This window comes from Paramacrobiotus metropolitanus, unplaced genomic scaffold, assembly GCF_019649055.1.
Source record: "Paramacrobiotus metropolitanus isolate TYO unplaced genomic scaffold, Prichtersi_v1.0 Parri_scaffold0000026, whole genome shotgun sequence".
NCBI classification, from domain to species: Eukaryota; Metazoa; Tardigrada; class Eutardigrada; order Parachela; family Macrobiotidae; genus Paramacrobiotus; species Paramacrobiotus metropolitanus.
Window position 1 is genome coordinate 438,733 of NW_026570246.1, and position 17,305 is coordinate 456,037.

The 17,305-nt window shown below is 42.0% G+C and overlaps 3 protein-coding genes across 8 annotated transcripts; 1 reads left to right on the top strand and 2 right to left on the bottom strand.

Moving 5' to 3' along the window:
• Positions 1-531: 531 nt before the first annotated feature.
• On the bottom strand, positions 532-4,042 carry LOC129587768 (uncharacterized). 6 transcript variants are annotated; one of them, XM_055481670.1, is made up of 5 exons: positions 3,812-4,042; positions 3,570-3,616; positions 2,953-3,102; positions 1,856-2,714; positions 532-1,405 (listed from the first exon to the last, which is right to left on the bottom strand). In XM_055481670.1, the coding sequence occupies exons 2-5, from the start codon at positions 3,593-3,595 to the stop codon at positions 722-724; spliced, it is 1,719 nt and encodes a 572-aa protein (XP_055337645.1). In that variant the 5' UTR covers positions 3,596-3,616; positions 3,812-4,042; the 3' UTR covers positions 532-721. The 6 variants fall into 6 exon arrangements, with proteins under 6 accessions (XP_055337645.1, XP_055337646.1, XP_055337644.1 ...); XM_055481671.1 differs by lacking the exon at positions 3,570-3,616; XM_055481669.1 differs by lacking the exon at positions 3,570-3,616 and having other exon boundaries at positions 2,953-3,421.
• A 153-nt stretch (positions 4,043-4,195) lies between these two features.
• LOC129587820 (GEL complex subunit OPTI-like) lies at positions 4,196-6,275 on the top strand. Its single transcript, XM_055481751.1, has 4 exons — positions 4,196-4,446; positions 4,532-4,635; positions 4,703-4,835; positions 5,915-6,275. Exons 1-4 carry the CDS (start codon positions 4,351-4,353, stop codon positions 5,954-5,956), a joined length of 375 nt encoding a protein of 124 aa, XP_055337726.1. The 5' UTR covers positions 4,196-4,350; the 3' UTR covers positions 5,957-6,275.
• LOC129587817 (ral guanine nucleotide dissociation stimulator-like) lies at positions 6,263-15,257 on the bottom strand. Its single transcript, XM_055481742.1, has 7 exons — positions 14,041-15,257; positions 12,947-13,057; positions 11,753-12,627; positions 11,382-11,571; positions 9,751-10,016; positions 7,433-7,908; positions 6,263-6,622 (listed from the first exon to the last, which is right to left on the bottom strand). Exons 1-7 carry the CDS (start codon positions 14,089-14,091, stop codon positions 6,414-6,416), a joined length of 2,178 nt encoding a protein of 725 aa, XP_055337717.1. The 5' UTR covers positions 14,092-15,257; the 3' UTR covers positions 6,263-6,413.
• Positions 15,258-17,305: the final 2,048 nt, after the last annotated feature.

Sequence of the window (17,305 nt, forward strand, 5' to 3'; positions counted from 1 at the left end):
GCATGTGATCAATTTTATATTTATTCGTATTGATTTTATATTTGCTGTTAGTTTATACCGTTATGTCCATCGTGCCAAAATTTTCGGAGAAGAACGGAAGAGTAAGTAGCTGAAAAGTGGAAAGCAGTTTGTACAAAGTACAAACAGCGCCGAAAAATGCAAATCTACTTCTTAATCAACTGAATAAATTAGTAATTTGGCTGAAACTCGAAAACAAAGCACCTTTTGTGTCAACATAAATCAAAATCGGTGTGAAATAATTGCAGTTAATTATGGTCAGATTAATTATGTCTACAGTTACGTCTGCTAAAAAATCTGAAAACCTATCGCGCGTTTATTCAAGAAATCCGTTCGTTTAATAGTCGGCAAGACGACAATTCGGATCGTACTCGCACAAAGCAGTGACTAACACATTTCACAGCCCAAACGAAACTATAAGTATAACTTTCTTGGAATGTACAGAGCAAGCGGTAACCTACTGGATTTTAATTATCCTACTAAAGTACCCACATTCTGTTAGTAATCTGCAACCGAATGCATCAACTTTATTTCGTTGCTAGCGGTCCAAACGCGTTTACAGGCCGAGTCGACACAGTTTGTGCAGATGTTCAACAACAGTTCAACCCCAACATGACATCGAAGTATAACTAAATCATATAATACAGATATTTGTATTAACAAAAAAACGTAAACTCGTACTTCCGTTATTCTGTTCATTGAATCATTCCCCTTGCCGCATTCGCTTAATTCGACTGAACGCTTTTCCCAGTTTTCCGCAGACAGGGTTCCTGGGGAACAGACCTAATTCAAGGTAATAGAGCTGTCCCAGCAGCGACTCCGGACTCTGCTCGATCATCTCCGCGCAAACCCGAATCAGCCATTTCATCGATTCCGAATTTAAATGGCACAGCTGATGCTCAGATGTACCCCCGCGATAACTATGAGCACGCAAGGGAAAAGCCAAATCATCGCATCCGTTCTGCGCCGCCTGGATGCGTCCCAGACACGATTCCGCTTTTTCCGTCTCCTCATCCACAACTTTCCATCCCTTGGGGACTGCTTTATTCGGCAGAAGATGTCTCAGTTGGTGATCCTTAAAGTCGGTCAACAGGACAAGATATTTCGAGCTGAGCGCTTCACTGTGGGCGCGGAATGGCCGGTATGTCGGTGGAAGAAGTATAAGATCGTCCGCTTTTGGTTCGCGATTATCACGCAGCTGTTGGCTAAATGCGCTCTGCAACCCTTGATGACACTGTTCACTGCTGTCACTTTCCTTCTCAACGGGATCGGCTGGCGACGAATTTCGCTTCATCACAGCAAGAGAAGGAGCAGGACAAGATTCACCGAAAAGAACGGTGTGCCGGAACAAGTGCAGACGGCGCGCACTCATATATTTCATCCATTTCTAAAAAACGGGAACAACTGTTATCACACAAACAGCGACAAGAAAGTCGCATATAAAGCTTAAAAGCGGGTTAGATAAAAAAATATTACAGGCAGTTGCTGGTGCTTGTCTTGAAAGATAAACATAAACAACGAGATCGAGAATCGGATGCATTGTGACTGCATGTTGTATCATAATCTGACCTGTCGCACAATTGCAACGTAAAACTTTCTACTGTAGTTTGCTTTTTCCTATTGCAGTAACTTCGCAGTACCAAACTGGTCAAAACAAACCGAACTATTTCGTCGATTTTCACTGCAGTACAACTATTGCAACAAGTTTTAGAACAGAATACATACTCGTATGCAAGTCACATTATGAAACAATAACTCGACGATCCGCAACATAACATTACTTTACAGAACAGGGGTGCCTCAATTTCGGTTGTTCTTGTTACATGTATAAACTTACGTCGAAATCAAAAAGCTGTACAGCTGGTTTGCGTATTAACTTCTGCAGTTTGTGCGTATTTTTGGTAATCTTCTGTTCCGCCATTCCATCCAACCCAAACAGCGCACGAATAACATAAATAATCAGGCTTATAACAAATGCTTCCACATTTATCGCTCTTCTGCCTGTTTCGGTGCCGCTGCTTCCTCGCAACTCAACATCAAACTCCAGCATATTCGCTTTTTCCGCCAGTGCAACAACCATCGGCAAAATAGCATCCGGAAGATTTAATTCCATAATAAACCGCTCAATCACCGGTACCACAGACATTTTCGGAAGACCACCCGCTTCAATCCCAAACAGTTTGCACAATGCAATAAAATGGAATTCCAGTTCCGCATAGCTGGGTACATTTGCTTCCTTCGTATGAATTCCCGTCATTGCCTTAAAAATTTCGTACGATCTGGGCGGTAGCGCGGGATTAGAGTAGGGCAACTGCAGAGCACGCATCCAGCGGATGAGATCACTGGTCAGGATATCCGGATGACAAATATGCAAGGATAAAATCAAAATGGCAACGACACGCGGAAGAAGCAGTCGTTCAGGTGCATCGACGATGTCCGACGCTAATACGACGGTTGTGAGCGTCTTCTGCGGCGGACGGGGAGTTCGCCGCCGCGAAGGGACTTTCGCGGGGCCGTCGTCCGGAACCTCTGCATGCTCCGATTGCCAGAATTTCAAGACAAACTGCACCTCCTTGGAGGGGACGCCAATTAAATGTGAAAAGTCGTTCTCTCGCAAAATCCCCAGCCAGTGTTGATTCTGCATCAGAGTGGTCTCCACGCCGGCAGAAACATCAGGCAGGGCTATCGATAAGTAACTGAAACACAGAAAAAACACATCAGAAGCCGCCCAAAAAAGATTTACTTACTATTAACTCTTGCAGCACAGTGCAACTAACAAGAAAATTCAAAACGACGCAATCACTGACTGTTTTTAATTACATAAAAAAATATGAGTGAATGTTTTTAATTACATAAAAAAATATGAGTGAATCAAAGTTTGGTTTAAAATCCAAATTATAAATAAAAAAAACTGTCAAAACAGTAGACGCATACCTGAACCAAATATTTTTAACCGCTTTGCGCAGCTGCTTTGGTGCGCCAGCTTTGGAAACAAGAAAATCCACCTGCATCCGCAGAATTTCATCCGCGACCACGAACGAGCACTCTTTATCCAAACGCTCGAAAGTACTGCCTTGACGTTCGCTAGAAAAATCATTTCCTATGGAAGAACGGCTCGCTTCAGTTCGACGCTTCGTTCTTTCGCGCAGCGTACCACTCTGTGGGCTTTTCGCGTGACTCGAATTGCGCAGGATACTCGGCGGAGTTTTTGACGGCCCGCTCTCATCGCGAACTGCCGTATTCGATAGGGATGCCATTTTCCAGCCCGCTCAGCGCAATCCGTAAGCAGTTATGCCATCCGGGAACGCAGTGTATGGAAATCAAGCTTAAGCGGTGTACGATTCTGGCGCGTCCACAGCTAGAACTCTCGTTACTTTTGAGGTGCTGCAGCGGATCAGTACAGCTGAAAAACAGCGATATCCCACGAAGTGGAAGCAGTACTGCGCGAAAGAAACAGATAAGCCACGTGAATGCTAATAGCGCTCCGCGCGAATGCTTCTGCCGAGAGCATTCACGAAGACCGGAAATGAATGCCTCAATAATACAATTACCGAATGGATGGACGGATAACAGTCATAACATCGTAGACCGCAGTTACCTATGTTAAGTACTGCTGCATTCAAAAATCACATCCGGTTGCGAAACATGGCAAGCAAAATTATTTTCGAGCTAATTACAGTAATAACTGGCACAGAGCTATCACATTACCCGGTGTATACAATTCGAACTTTTTCGGCTGCCATGACAAAACTAACAGCAGCCGATTATTTCCAGAAAAGCGGAAATACTGTACCTGCTTGGCAATCCGGAATTCTAAATCCTTCGACTCCTTCGCACAGTGCAAAGGACGGAAACGTTGTGGTGATTACATGATTTGCATCTTCCAATAATCACATCATCCCACGTTTGCGTCGAATCCAGATAAAACCACAGATTCTTTAATGGGCACAAACAGAAGAAAACTGATCGAACTTACGAGAAAGTGTAACAAAAATGTGAAAAGTGTGCTTGTAAATTGTAACTCGGGGCTTTCCCTTAGGCAATTTTTTTAACATTTACCAGGCCGACCGCTGGGCATTTGTCGTAGCAGTCAACCTCCAGCGGGCGACGGACAACAGGTGCTCATACCAGTTGCGAAACCTACGCACCTCACTCAAAATCTCTCTAATGTAAAAAAACAGAGCCCAGAATTCGCACCTTGTTTTTAAACTCGTAAAGTCTAAAGAACTATTTATAACCCCACAATCACCAAACATCTCCTAAGTTGTCTCATAGTGTTTTATAGTGCAGTAAGTTTGGTAGGGTGGGAGCCGGGCGTGTGTTTGGACAGCGATGGAAAACCAGACTAAGCGACGGAAAGACGAGGAACCCGAAGTGCCGTCAGTGTGGAAGCGAGCATTCCAGCGATCAGCTGTTTGGCCGGATAAGGTATAATCGACTAGGAAAGCTGCTAACATTTTTGCAGACGATACGAAACGGTGCTTCAATATTCACGGGATTTGGGTTTTTGCAGGATGAGTTATTAGACGTGATTTACTGGCTACAGCAAGTTCTGGCGCTGTGCGTCGGATTGGGTTGTGGATTAGTGCCTGTTAAAGGATTTGTGGGGTTTGCAATGTTAGTGTGGTCATTCTTGCTTGATCCTCCGAGAAGTTCCGTTTCTAATGGTGCTCTTTTGTTTCAGATATGCAGCATGCTCATGTTTATCGGTTATTTGGTACTCAACAAATTTCCAAGAAGTTGATCTCGAAGACACATTTGGCGACAAAACCACGGTTTTGAAGGAAGGTTTTCCCAGTTCTTTGGCCACATTTTTGGTGAGTCGCGGCTAGAAGATAATGAAGTTAATATTTTTTATCTGGATTTCGGAGAGATGTGCTTTAGGTGATTGCTAATGGCAGATTGAACCTCATCTTCTCATTTTTAATCTTGCGTTTTTGTTAATTAGTAAGGTGTATGTAATTTTTTCTACTGTTTTAAAAAATTTCTTTTTTGTCTTACATTAGTCTGTATTATTTAAGGATCGCTACGGAGTCCGGTCTGTAAAAGCATTCCCACCTGTAGGATTTTCAAAATTTGGTTTAGTGAGCGTGAAACCTGCTCGAAAATAGGAGGATGTTTTAATTCGACATTTTTGGTGGAATTGTTGCTTTTGATTTTCGTAATTAAGGATACGAGACTACTCAAGACATTTTTCGGGAAACGTAGTTCGTGATGATTGGTCTTTGTATTTTGTATAGGAGTTGTTTTTTAAGATGTTGTTTTTAAGCTTTTGTGATATCATTAATTAGGATTCGGTTGCGAAAGTTTTAATTCAGTTTCCTTGAGTCTGAATGTACATGCATAATGCATTTACAATTAAGTACATAATGCTGTTTTCGCATGCTGGATCAGCCCGGCTTTCTGCACAAAGTGTTATTATAGTACAGTACGCTTCTTCAGGGAAAAAGAAATGTACGGTTCGAAACTTGATTGTTTATAAATTTTGTTAGTATAATTGCGCACAAACTGGCATTCTAAGGGATGGGTTGCATAAGAAAAACGAAGGTTTTATTGCAACAATTTCGATGCGTCACGCTTAATAAGTGGATACGCAGGGCAATTTTTCCGATATGCTGATGATGACTTTTTTACGGCGTCCACCAGTCTAGTTTACGGCGCACGACTGGTATGCGGAAAAATAAGCGATTGTGTTGTGTATCATTTCATTAGCTTTTTTATCCGCTTAGCAGATCATTTCGAACATACCTGATCATCAATCATACCATCATAAAAACGAGCGTTTATCATTCCCAAGTGCTCGACTTGAAAGCGTTTTCACTGCGGCATCCATGTCAGATTCATTATCAAAATAATGCTACTCTGATTTCGCTAGAGACCGCTGTGCTTTTTACAGGTGACCTGGATTATTGTCTACACGGCCATGCATGCTCAGTGACAGGTTTGAAGATTCCATTTGAGTATTTGGAGAGCCTGCTCTCGTTTGCGACCGAATGCTGCTCATTGTGATAGGAAGTGAAATGGCCCGCTGCTCTGCACAGACGTCTGACAATTGTTGTTTTTTTTCTGGTGACGCATGATGCAGGCCTTGGTCGATTGGTCTTGGTCTTGTTCAACTAATTTGCAATTTTTTGGATGTCTGTGTCGAATTGCTCGTGAATACGTTTTTTTCACGATTGATTTCTGACTATTTATTACTTGTTGTCCGTGTTGAATTTTAATTTGTTAACGAGTTATAAAGAAATCACAGTTTCAAATACACAGCTTTATTGCTCTCAGTGTTATTACGTCTTTTGCAGCATGATTAACATAACAAAAAATACTTAAATTTAATTTACTGTACAAAGAAAAATTTGCAGGTAAAATTTTTCAGAAAGGCAGCAGTAATTGTGTTATCAACAACGTGTGATGGTTTTTATTGACCACTTCTTGAAGTTGTTCCTTGTGGCTTTCGATGATCGGGTCATAGAGGAACTTTTCGGCAAAGTGGCATGGGCAAATTTCGGAGGAAGGGTGACGATCTTGCGTCGTAATATAAATCTCAAGTCGCTTTCGGCTGAGTTGATTGCATAGAATACCGTGGCATCTGCCGGTATCACGAATTCTGTAACCAATAAAAAGAAGTATGTTAGTGACGCCATGGATGCGGTTGCACAGCGAAATGAAAAGTTTAATGATGAAAGTGACATTTACAAGAAGCGCAAGCTTTTCATTGCCTTTTTATCTGTATTAGGCAATACGTTGCTGATACTTCTAACTAATATAACTATCAGTTCCCTCGGGGCAGGATCACGCCGGTCTACAGCGAATACTTGCTATGCAATACACACAGTCATAAGTCACCGATTTTTACAAGCGGCTGTTCGTGGGACATCACCCGATAAATTATTTTCAGAACCAAAACATTTTTCTGTGTAAGTACTTAATGTTTTCGTATGATTCAAATAAACAGAATGTAGCTACGGCAGTACGAATACTGATATTATCAGAATTACTGACATGTCTACCCTAAATTGATCGGTGGTATATTTCTGTGATCTCAAAACCATATCATAAAGAGTAAACGTAGCATTCAAAAACTGTTTACTCCTATAAAAAAAATTTCCAGAATTTTCAAGTAAAAGAAAAACATTATTTTAAAGATCGATTATTTAGCCTCCAGGATATCACACTAACATTTTTTACAATTACAGTATTTCTATTGGCACGTGCAAACATTTTAAGCAGCGCGAGCCGTTCACTGCAGTTATCCGTGAACAAATAGATAAATTCCAATGTCACATGGCCACCGTTTAAAAAAAAACTGCCAAGATGCCCTAACCAGTTTTTGACGAACCCATTAATGGAACTGTCTGTCTATGTCAATTGACACGCTGATCTTTTAGCACTCTCCTACACACATAACCAAGCGTACCTTCCCCTCGTGACAGCACCTGCACAAGGTCATAACTAGCCGGCTCATCCTGTTGGCGGTCTTGCTTGTCGAGGGCCTGCCGAATGACGGCCAATGTCTTTTCATTGTCATTGACCAGGACACTCTTGTACAGATTCACGCCGCCGTAGAAGACACTACCGCCGCCACTCCCGGCATCCAGACTGATCTTCAGAATGCAGAAGGTATCCGACACATAGGGTGACTTCTCGGGTGCACTGCCGGCACTGGTGGCGCGCCGGTAGTCCAGCGACTGACTGGAGGAAATTGAGTTTTTGCGCGTGACTAGAAATGGCGCATTCAGCAGATTCTCCTGAGAGACCATGCGTTTGAGGGTACTCAGGCCGTTCATCAACATGGACCGTGATTTCGGCTGACTTCCCTCGCTGGCGCTGGAGACTTCCGATGTCGAACGGGATACGGGAGCCGGTGCTTCGATCAGGAAAGAGTTGCTAAAGCTACAAAAACAAATAAACTTTGCATTTTTGCGCAACTTATGATACTATTATCAGAAATAAACCCTATCAAAATAAATTAAATAATACAAACTGCAGAGTGATACGGCTTTAATATGAAGCATTACTAAAAGGTCAATTTCTATTTCCAGTTGTTTGTTTACGTTTCCGTTCTCCCATTGCGTCGCACACAGGAGAAGTTTTTTTCCAATCATCTGACATCACTTTGCCAAGTACATTGGCTTGTCGGACAGACAACAGCAATTTCGCAGACAGAGAAGTAAATACCTGCATAATCAGTTGACGCTTTGCAATCAAATGCAATTTCTACACGGCGGCATACGTGGCAATAACCATGAATACATGAGCCCTAATGACCTATCATAAATATGTAAAGCATCGCTGATTTGCATTATTCACATGCTTCACCTATAACTTGGTACTGCCGCATCTATTGTATACATTTCCATGAAATTTTAGTCAGCCCTCTAAATCCTACACTTTGAACAATTATTAGTACTAAAAAAATTTTCAATAAGCAGCTTGTAATTTTTCAGTTTTTATGGGTACTCGTAAAGTTTTCTTTGAAAGTGTTACTCTTTAAAAATAGGTTGTAAAAGTTTATGCTGCTGTACGCTTAACTTTGTAGCCCACAATTACATATTGTATTTTTGTACGTATCTGTTGTAATGTACATGCCTACTACATGGCAGGCAATTAGGTGATGCATACAGTAATTTTAGATGATGTGCACAACAAAAATACCAAAATTTGCTAAGTACGAGTAGTTTATAAATACGTAAAATAATTTAAAACGATATCCAAATTCTAGTCTTATTTCTGCACATAACCGCAATCATTTTTGCATTTTAGAAAATCACAGCCGACAGCGCATTTGAAAAAAACAAACATGCAGAATGCCTATGGCCTTTTATCGGCTTTGCAACAGAATCGTTGTCACATGAGGAAAAAATCACAGACATTCTGACAACCCCACAACTTTTATGGCAAACTGTCGACTTTCTGATTCAAATGCTTATTAATTCTAAAATTCGACGAAATTGACTCGAGGGTTCATTTGTAAAATGCATTAATTTTGACACGAGGTACCGTGGCACAAGTGCGTCAAATTGAAATCGTGAGAGCAATTTTTAAATTAACCTACTATAACTTAACTTGTCAATTAAACAACTGAGCGTTTATGAAAGCGGACTATAAAGAACAATATACGCTTTAACGAAGCCATACCACATAATTCATGCCTTTATAAAGTTCGCGATACGGCGACCATACAATGCTATTTATCGGTGGAAGTAATCGTGCAGCCGATACAAGTACAACACTGTATTTACGACTGCCCAGGATAATAATAAATATCACGATAAATAACCTACGCTCGATGGCCTAGTTTATTAAACAAAAATATTTCATGTGCAAGCTGTGTGTTTTAACAGCTCCTGGCGGCACAAAATTTCGCAAACATCATAATTCGATACACAATATCAAATCCGTATACAGCGCCAATATACCCTGTGATCAAAGTCAAAGACTAACACCATTCCCAAATAACCGTATTTAACCCGCTCAGCTTTTACGGCTCATGAAAGGCTGCATTGTTCGTCCATTGTTGGTAAGTACTTTAAAAATATCGATTAACAATTAGCGGCTTTTTAGCACCCAACCACCGGAAATGTGTATATGCATATGTGCATCAGTGGCATTTTGTGAAATGAAGACAAAAACGATATTCGCGCTTGTTTGTTCGTTGACTCGCCGACAGCAGACCGAGGTTGCATTTATTTTACACCGTAACAAAATGTCCACGACAAACTTTTAACCACATACCATTCTTCGCTGTCGAGCACGCGCAGTGATTTGTAGAACCAAAAGCGGAAATGATCATGCGGTGCGATTTGGTAAGAGGCCGCAGCCGACTGGAACCAGCGGATGTGGGCTAGAATCTCGAATTCCTTCCGCCGTTTATCGAAGTTGATCAGACGCTGTTGTGAGCCTGAACGATGACTGACATAATCCGGCAGTGCGGTGTCCAGCATTACCAGATCCGTTAGAAATTTCCCCAAATACGGTACCACACCATGCACATTTCCAGGCTGAAATTATAATTTTATGTAGACAAGTCCAAGTACATTGTATGCACGTGGGTAATTTATGTAGAAACATTTACAGTAATAAAGGAAATAATTTGAAATATTTATATATTGGTAGAAACCATATTTTATCACCAATACACTGAGCACATTAATGTTATACCACTGAGAAATAAATATCTGTATGCCACCGTACCAAAAACAACCATTACGATTTCATTTCATTACTACCGCCTAACCTTACACGGATCTTTTGTAATACAGATATACTTTGTAATTTTTCTCCTGCTTTACCAGCTCAAAATAAGTCAGTCAAGCTACCAAAGTTTTATTCCGATTCTTTTCCTTGCAAATTTATTGTTACACCATTATTGGTGTCTTTACGGTTTTAAGGTCAAACGAAATAAACAGATAGAATAGAGCGGCTGTTATAGCCACATGTACACCTATTCAATAGAATATAGATAGATGGAAATAAATATAGTATCGCCAAATTGCATTGAAGTTTATTATGGATGACAGCAAACGTTCTGTTTATTTTGATAACCCACATTCCGCTTTCCTGATTGTGAGAAATAATTCGGTCAGAATTTTACCGTAATTGTGAAACCTGCCGGCATTATTTGTCAGAGATCTGTTTAACCGATAAACACCACTTTCCGTGATCTAATTCGACCGTTTCACAGACAGCATACCGCAGATGTGTCCGCATCTAATCGCCATTACTCTTTTCCCAGCCAATAAATATATCATAATTAAAACAGCTCTATTGTGCTTTTAGGAGACAGCGCTATATCAACTCAATTGTTGAAAGATTCTATTAACGATGACATAACAATTAATATTCTCCAGCGCACTCTGCCTCTTAATCAAAAGACGATTTCTGAATTACGATCCTCACTAAGCTGATTAATCCGCTTATGCATATATTATTTTTTTCTATCTTACTGCGACTCCTCAAGTGCCGCCTAATTTATGGATTAATCCACTGCCAAAATTGTCATCTATATTGACGGCATGCACACGAAATCTGGTACAAATCATGCTGAGATGTTCAAAAAATGTCCACTACTGATGCGCAACAAGTAGGTTTACAACTCGCCATGGAATGCTACCAACAAAAACTCAATGCTACCAACAAAAACTCAATGACCGCTTTTCTCGTACAGAGTTTTGGCATGCACCGGCAGAGATTACTCCAATAATCAGCCTATTCACCGCGTCGCTGTGCATTTACACGCCAACTATTCTACTATAATCACGACCATTACTGCCGACATTAACCAATGCATTCCACCTTAATGATGATTAAATAATCAATGTATGCGGTGTGTGTGTGTACGTGTAACCACACTGGCAACAACTTACATTATCGCTGTAAGATCGGCGATGTCCGATGTTCTTCGCTGATGGTTTTCCGCACACCGTCGGATCCCGCGTAACCGTCATGTAATTGCGCGTAATCGCAGCTGGCACATGCGCCGACGCTACGCCCGGCTGGAGTTCATTGCGTACCGTGAAGATTCCCGTTAACTCTCTGAACCGCTGCAGCTTCTCTCTATAACAACCACAAACAGACACGTACATATCAGATTCCATTGCAGTACAGACAATTGACATCTGTTGAACTTTGTTGATGCTACTGTAAAACGGGTCGCTTGTTGAACATAACTCAATAAACGCCAAAATATCACGAGCGCGTAACACTATCCACACAGCGCGACTGTCTGACCACTTACACCGGCAACGAGGCCCAGAGCTTCTCCAGCCGGAAAACGGGTTCAGCCTGCAGTGCGGAGATGACGGCGTTCAATGAGGAGAAATTTCTCATCACCAGCAGACAGTGTGCAATATCGATCCACTTAATTAGCAGGCGGAGTCGCAGTGACGCCGTCATGGCCAGATCACCCAGCAGACTGGACTGTACACGGGCGCATATGGCGTTGAAATGGCAGATCGTGGCCTGGACACTGTCCATCGACCGGCGGGAGGCGTTGCGGGCGCGTTCTTGCGCCAGACACTGATGCGGCAATAGACGCCGTAGTAATACCGCGTCCACTAAGGTCAACTGACCAGCAATCAACTTATCACTATAATTCAGTAGATCCTCCGCCGGCGGACTGTCGGACGGGCTAGCCGGGCATACCGGGACATCGCTGACCGGCAGCAGTGTTTCCCGGATCCATTCCAACACTTCTTCATTAGGTAGCGCGGAGCGTTCCTGTTTGACAATCCACTGATTGATCCGCGTCTTCAGATCCAGATCCCCGAATTTCTCCGCGTGTTCCTGTACCGCGATGACCGCGGGGTCGGCGTCAGCTTCGGGGAAATCCTCGGGATGATTGTCGAACAGCATCACGAGCAGCTGTTTGGTCGGTCGTTCCAGCGGTGTGCCGTAGGCGGCGGATAGATTCCGCAGTAAATACTCGACAACGACTTCCGGCGTGGTGAACTCACGGTATGTGTCCAAGAAAATGTTGACATGGCTGGATTCCAATTCATACTCACTGTTGATCAGCGCCTGCATAATGCGCTCCATCGTGCCGGCTTTTAATAAGCGCACTTTGATCGTTTGCCATTCCATGTACGAGACACTGCCGTGGATATTGTCGTCCTTAAATAGAAAAAATTCCGCCATTTAGCACTTACGAGAAAATAACTGATTATCGGCTTGCAGTGAATACCGATGAATAATCGTAGGAATGCAACAACTAATGTTCGACAATATTCTGTGTCACTCCATTGACAACTAGTGCACAGTGATGTGATTTTAATTAGCAAAATTCAAATAGTGCATTGCGAAATGGCCTAGCATCAAACTACAGCTTAATGGCGCGTGAACGCCTCTATTTTAACAAGATAAAGTGCTTCATCGAGCCAAAATACACAAGGTTAACTGCATAAATGAGTAAACGCATATACAAGCGGCTTACGGATGTCAAACTGGCTCCGTTGCTCTGCGCGTAGCGGACTTTCTTCAAGAATACGCTGTAGACTGCGTCCTCCTCCTCCTCATCCATCCAGTAACGCCGATTGTCGGCATGCTACAAAAAGCATTTACAATCGGTGCATATTAAGTACGTTTTCATAACCACCTGCATAGTAATGCATAAAAATAACCGTCAGCTGTATGAAAAGCGTTCGACTTGTCACTTTCAAATAATCGATCAATACATTATCAAAAATATCGCGTTCGCTTGAAAAGTGTCAAAAATGCATAAAACAACATGCAGTATTGTGGTACCTTCGAGTAGTGTATTTACCAATAAAAACCTAATCCGTGCATTCATTAGACATGCGAAATCAGCAGATCATGGCTTTCGAATGAGAGTGCTTCGTAACTGCGTCCACATTCTACATTCTAATTTCCAAGGTGGGCAATGACGACTTAAGTTCTATTAAAAACTGAATAACTGCAGGAGTAAAAACGAAATATAAACTATTCATAATCAATTCTAAACGGTACAGTAGAAGCCTTGATTGAAAGCAGGCATTATGTTAAATTAATCGTTAAGCCGGTAAATGCACCATTATTTTGCAGTTAATTTTGCAGTTATTACAGCGGTAGGATTTACTGCAAGTACGATTTACAGATATATGGAAAGTTACAGAAAATTTTATTCAAGTGTCAATTCAACATAGTAGCTGCTTATAAACTACCCTAGTTGCTAAAGCAGAAAATTTTATTATTTTAGTTCTAACCAGCAATAGATTACTATTTTTACCACACCGAACGGTGCTAAAAAATTTTCAAGCAACTTTCGCTTCGGCATTTGACCGAAATAACAAATAGACACGTCGCCGTCATTTGGGGAATTCAAGTGAAAGCAATCTTTTGTGTGTCGTGAGTTATTATCGTTTAATTGCATAACATTTTCATTCGCAATGCTTATCAAAGTAAACACACTTTCACGTCATCAACATAAAACAGGATAACAAAATTTAAAACACTTAACTTCAACCAAAGCTAGCAGATAGCCAATATAAATTTTACAAATTCAATAATTTTTTATTAAAAATTAATTACCTGTTCCGGCGGTTTACGAGCCGCCACAGACAAATTAGACGCGACCTGCATCGATATGGCCGAAAATCACGGGATGACTTCCGTTTAGTCCAGATCGGTGCAGCAGATTGTTAATCCAGCAGGCAACGCACCCAATACACGGCACAATGCAGAACTTTGGGTTGGGTTGCGCTGCACGATATACGTAAATAACGCAATGTCGCCGCAATGGTGTTTAAACTAATTGTACATATGTAAATGTAATGCAGCCGTGTAATCGCGATCTGTCAATTAATACAATGAATATCAGATCATTCAGATGTCCGTAAAATATGCTGACGAACGGAATATTCTCCCGAAATCGCACTACATCGGAATGTGCACAGCACGGCAGAAATGTTGTCCCGTCCGTCAGACTGGGTGCAGATAATGCGATAAGACCAATGAATACTATCACACTGCGAACGCCTGCAACGGGGGAACAAAAATTACAAAATTATCCTGGCCACCTGGAATGTCCACGATGATAATGCGGTGAACATGCTGCTGTCACTGTCAGGTGCAAATGCGGGGGATGGCTGAACTTGATACGATATCGTGTGATTCCAAAGGTACACAGTACATACACATGCACACACAACCAGCAAATAAATAATTACCACGCAGCTATAACGTGCACCAAAGAAATGAAGAACTGCCGCCGTTGAATTTGAATGATTTATCGGTCAAAACGGAAATGCAGATGTGTACATTGATCGGGTAATGTATGCACTGCCAGCTAGGGGTGATTATGATAAACGATTATACTTTTTGAGAAATTGAAAAATGCCGAAATTGATGGCCAAGATGTATATTGCTTAAAGAGTAAAAGTTACAAATATTACCCGTGTTACTCATAGCCGCGTTTCATCGAAAACATTTTTCTTCTCGTCAGCTTTTTCTCATGCTTACGCGATCACGATTATTTGAATGTGAAACACGCATACGAAGTGACGAACTGCAGAGTGCAGACTTTCACCCGCGCGCTGCAAATGCATTTGCACCGCTCGTCAATTATTTGTCCACAGCTGTTCGGCCAGTTGCTTTGAACGGTTTTCCGTAGGGCGTATACCACGTTTGCAGCCGTCGCCGATGGTGTCTATATTCGCTATTACTCATGATCATTTAACAGAACCGCTAACTTGAAATTCTAGTCGGCTTGTACGCTGACGTTGTGATTAACTGTCCCAAAAAATTGGTATAAATCTGTTACCTAGTACTTATTTAAATCTGCAGAATGTAGAACGTAGTGCAGTGCCATGTATTGTATAAAATGTGTCGCTATCTTTATAGGGTACCCTTATAGGCACTCCCTAAAACCCCTGTAAATTATAGGCACCTCTTTTCGCACCCTGTTTATTATAGGCACCCTGTTTTGAATCAATATGATATATAATAGAATGACTGTTCTCAGATAATAATACAGCTTTCTTCTTATACTAGTACGATAATTTTTTACTGGCGTCGATTTAAAAAAAATCAGGCTTTCCAGTTGATAACAGGACGACTCGGCAAATCAGCCAACCTAAAGCGAATAACGTACGCGTCTTCTTCCGTGACCAGAGACCATGTTTCGCGTTAGTCAGCTCATTTGTTGGCTTCCGATAGTCCTGCATTCGGAAGAATCCCTGAACCCACCATACTTCATAAGATGCTTGCCGGTCTTGAACACAAAATTACTGTTGCATTTTCTAATATAGTTGTGTGACACTATTACATTGATCTTCTGTCCATGGTAAGACGTTTTCCATAGTTAGCAAGTTCACAGTTGCAACTTGCAAGTAAGTACAATTATGTATAGCAACTGTATAAAATAACATTTAATAAACTGGGAAAGAACACCGCTGATGGCTTGCAAAGGTGCAATAAAACACCGAAGTGAAGCTGGATACCAAACCCGGAAGACTGTCTGCTGAGTTTATTTTAAAACTGTTTTAAAAATACCTTATTCGTATTTAAAAGCATTTTCCTTTATACTTCCTTCCTTCCTTCCTTCCTTCCTTCCTTTTTTTTTTCCTTTTCCTTTCCTAGTATATATTTTTGTGTGTCTTTCCATTTCTTATTCAAAATTCTGAATTACTGTAATGCGTGGCCGTGGAATTTATTAATGTTAAAATATGTAAATAATATTACGTTCACATCACATAATATTATATACCGTATTAATTCAAATTCATGACGATTACCCTAGTTGGCGACAAGCCAGTCTCCCGGTTAGCAGAGGGGGTATCGGAATACGTCGATCGGAGGAATTAGCACTCCCAGCCTTTCAGCTGGCTTCGATTCACTCCGTATCCGACTTGGTATCCCTTTTGTTACCCGCACGGCCGGCTGTGAATACCACGGAGGCTCTAAACCTGTGGAAGCTAAACGCTCGCCAAGCAGAACTGGCCGAATCTAACGTCCGGAAATTGCAAAAAACCTGGGATTTGCCGCTGTGCAACGTATCTCTGTCCACCTTGCTGGAAGTGTATCGCGACGATGAGATTAACACAGCGCGTTTACTTGCCCAGTCGCGGCCGGAAGCAGGCATTTGGCTGAATGCATTGCCCTCCGCTCATATAGGGAATTTGCTCGACGACGACACGCTGAAAATTTCGGTTGGCCTCCGACTTGGCGCGGTTATTTGTGAACCACATGAGTGTATGAAGTGTCACAAGCCAGTAGACCGATATGCACAGACGCACACCACGGCCTATCCTGCGCTTTCTCAGCCGGCAGGCACCCACGGCACGGCGGGCTCAATAATATTGCATGCCGCGCCCTCGTTTCTGCCGGCTTTCCCGTTAAACTGGAACCACGCGGCACCTCACACACGAGCGAACGACGCCCAGACGGCTGCACATTCCATTATAAACCGCTCAATCACCGGTACCACAAATATTTTCGGAAGATCACAAGCATCAATCCCAAGCAATTTGCACAATGTTATAAAATGGCATTCCAGTTCCGCATAGCTGGGTACACTAGCATCGTTCGTAAGAGTTCCCGTCATATTGCCTTAAAGGTTTTGTACGATCTGGGCTGTAGCGCGGTAAGGCAACTGCAGAGCACGCATCCAGCGGGTGAGATCACTGGTCAGGATATCCGGATGGCAAATATGCAAGGACAGAATCAAAACGGCAACGACGCGCGGAAGAAGCAGTCGTTCAGGAGCGTCGACGATGTCCGACGCTAATACGACAGAAGTGTCAAGTGCGCGCTCTCGGCGGTGGACGAGAAGTTTGCTTCCGCGAAGAAGATTTTC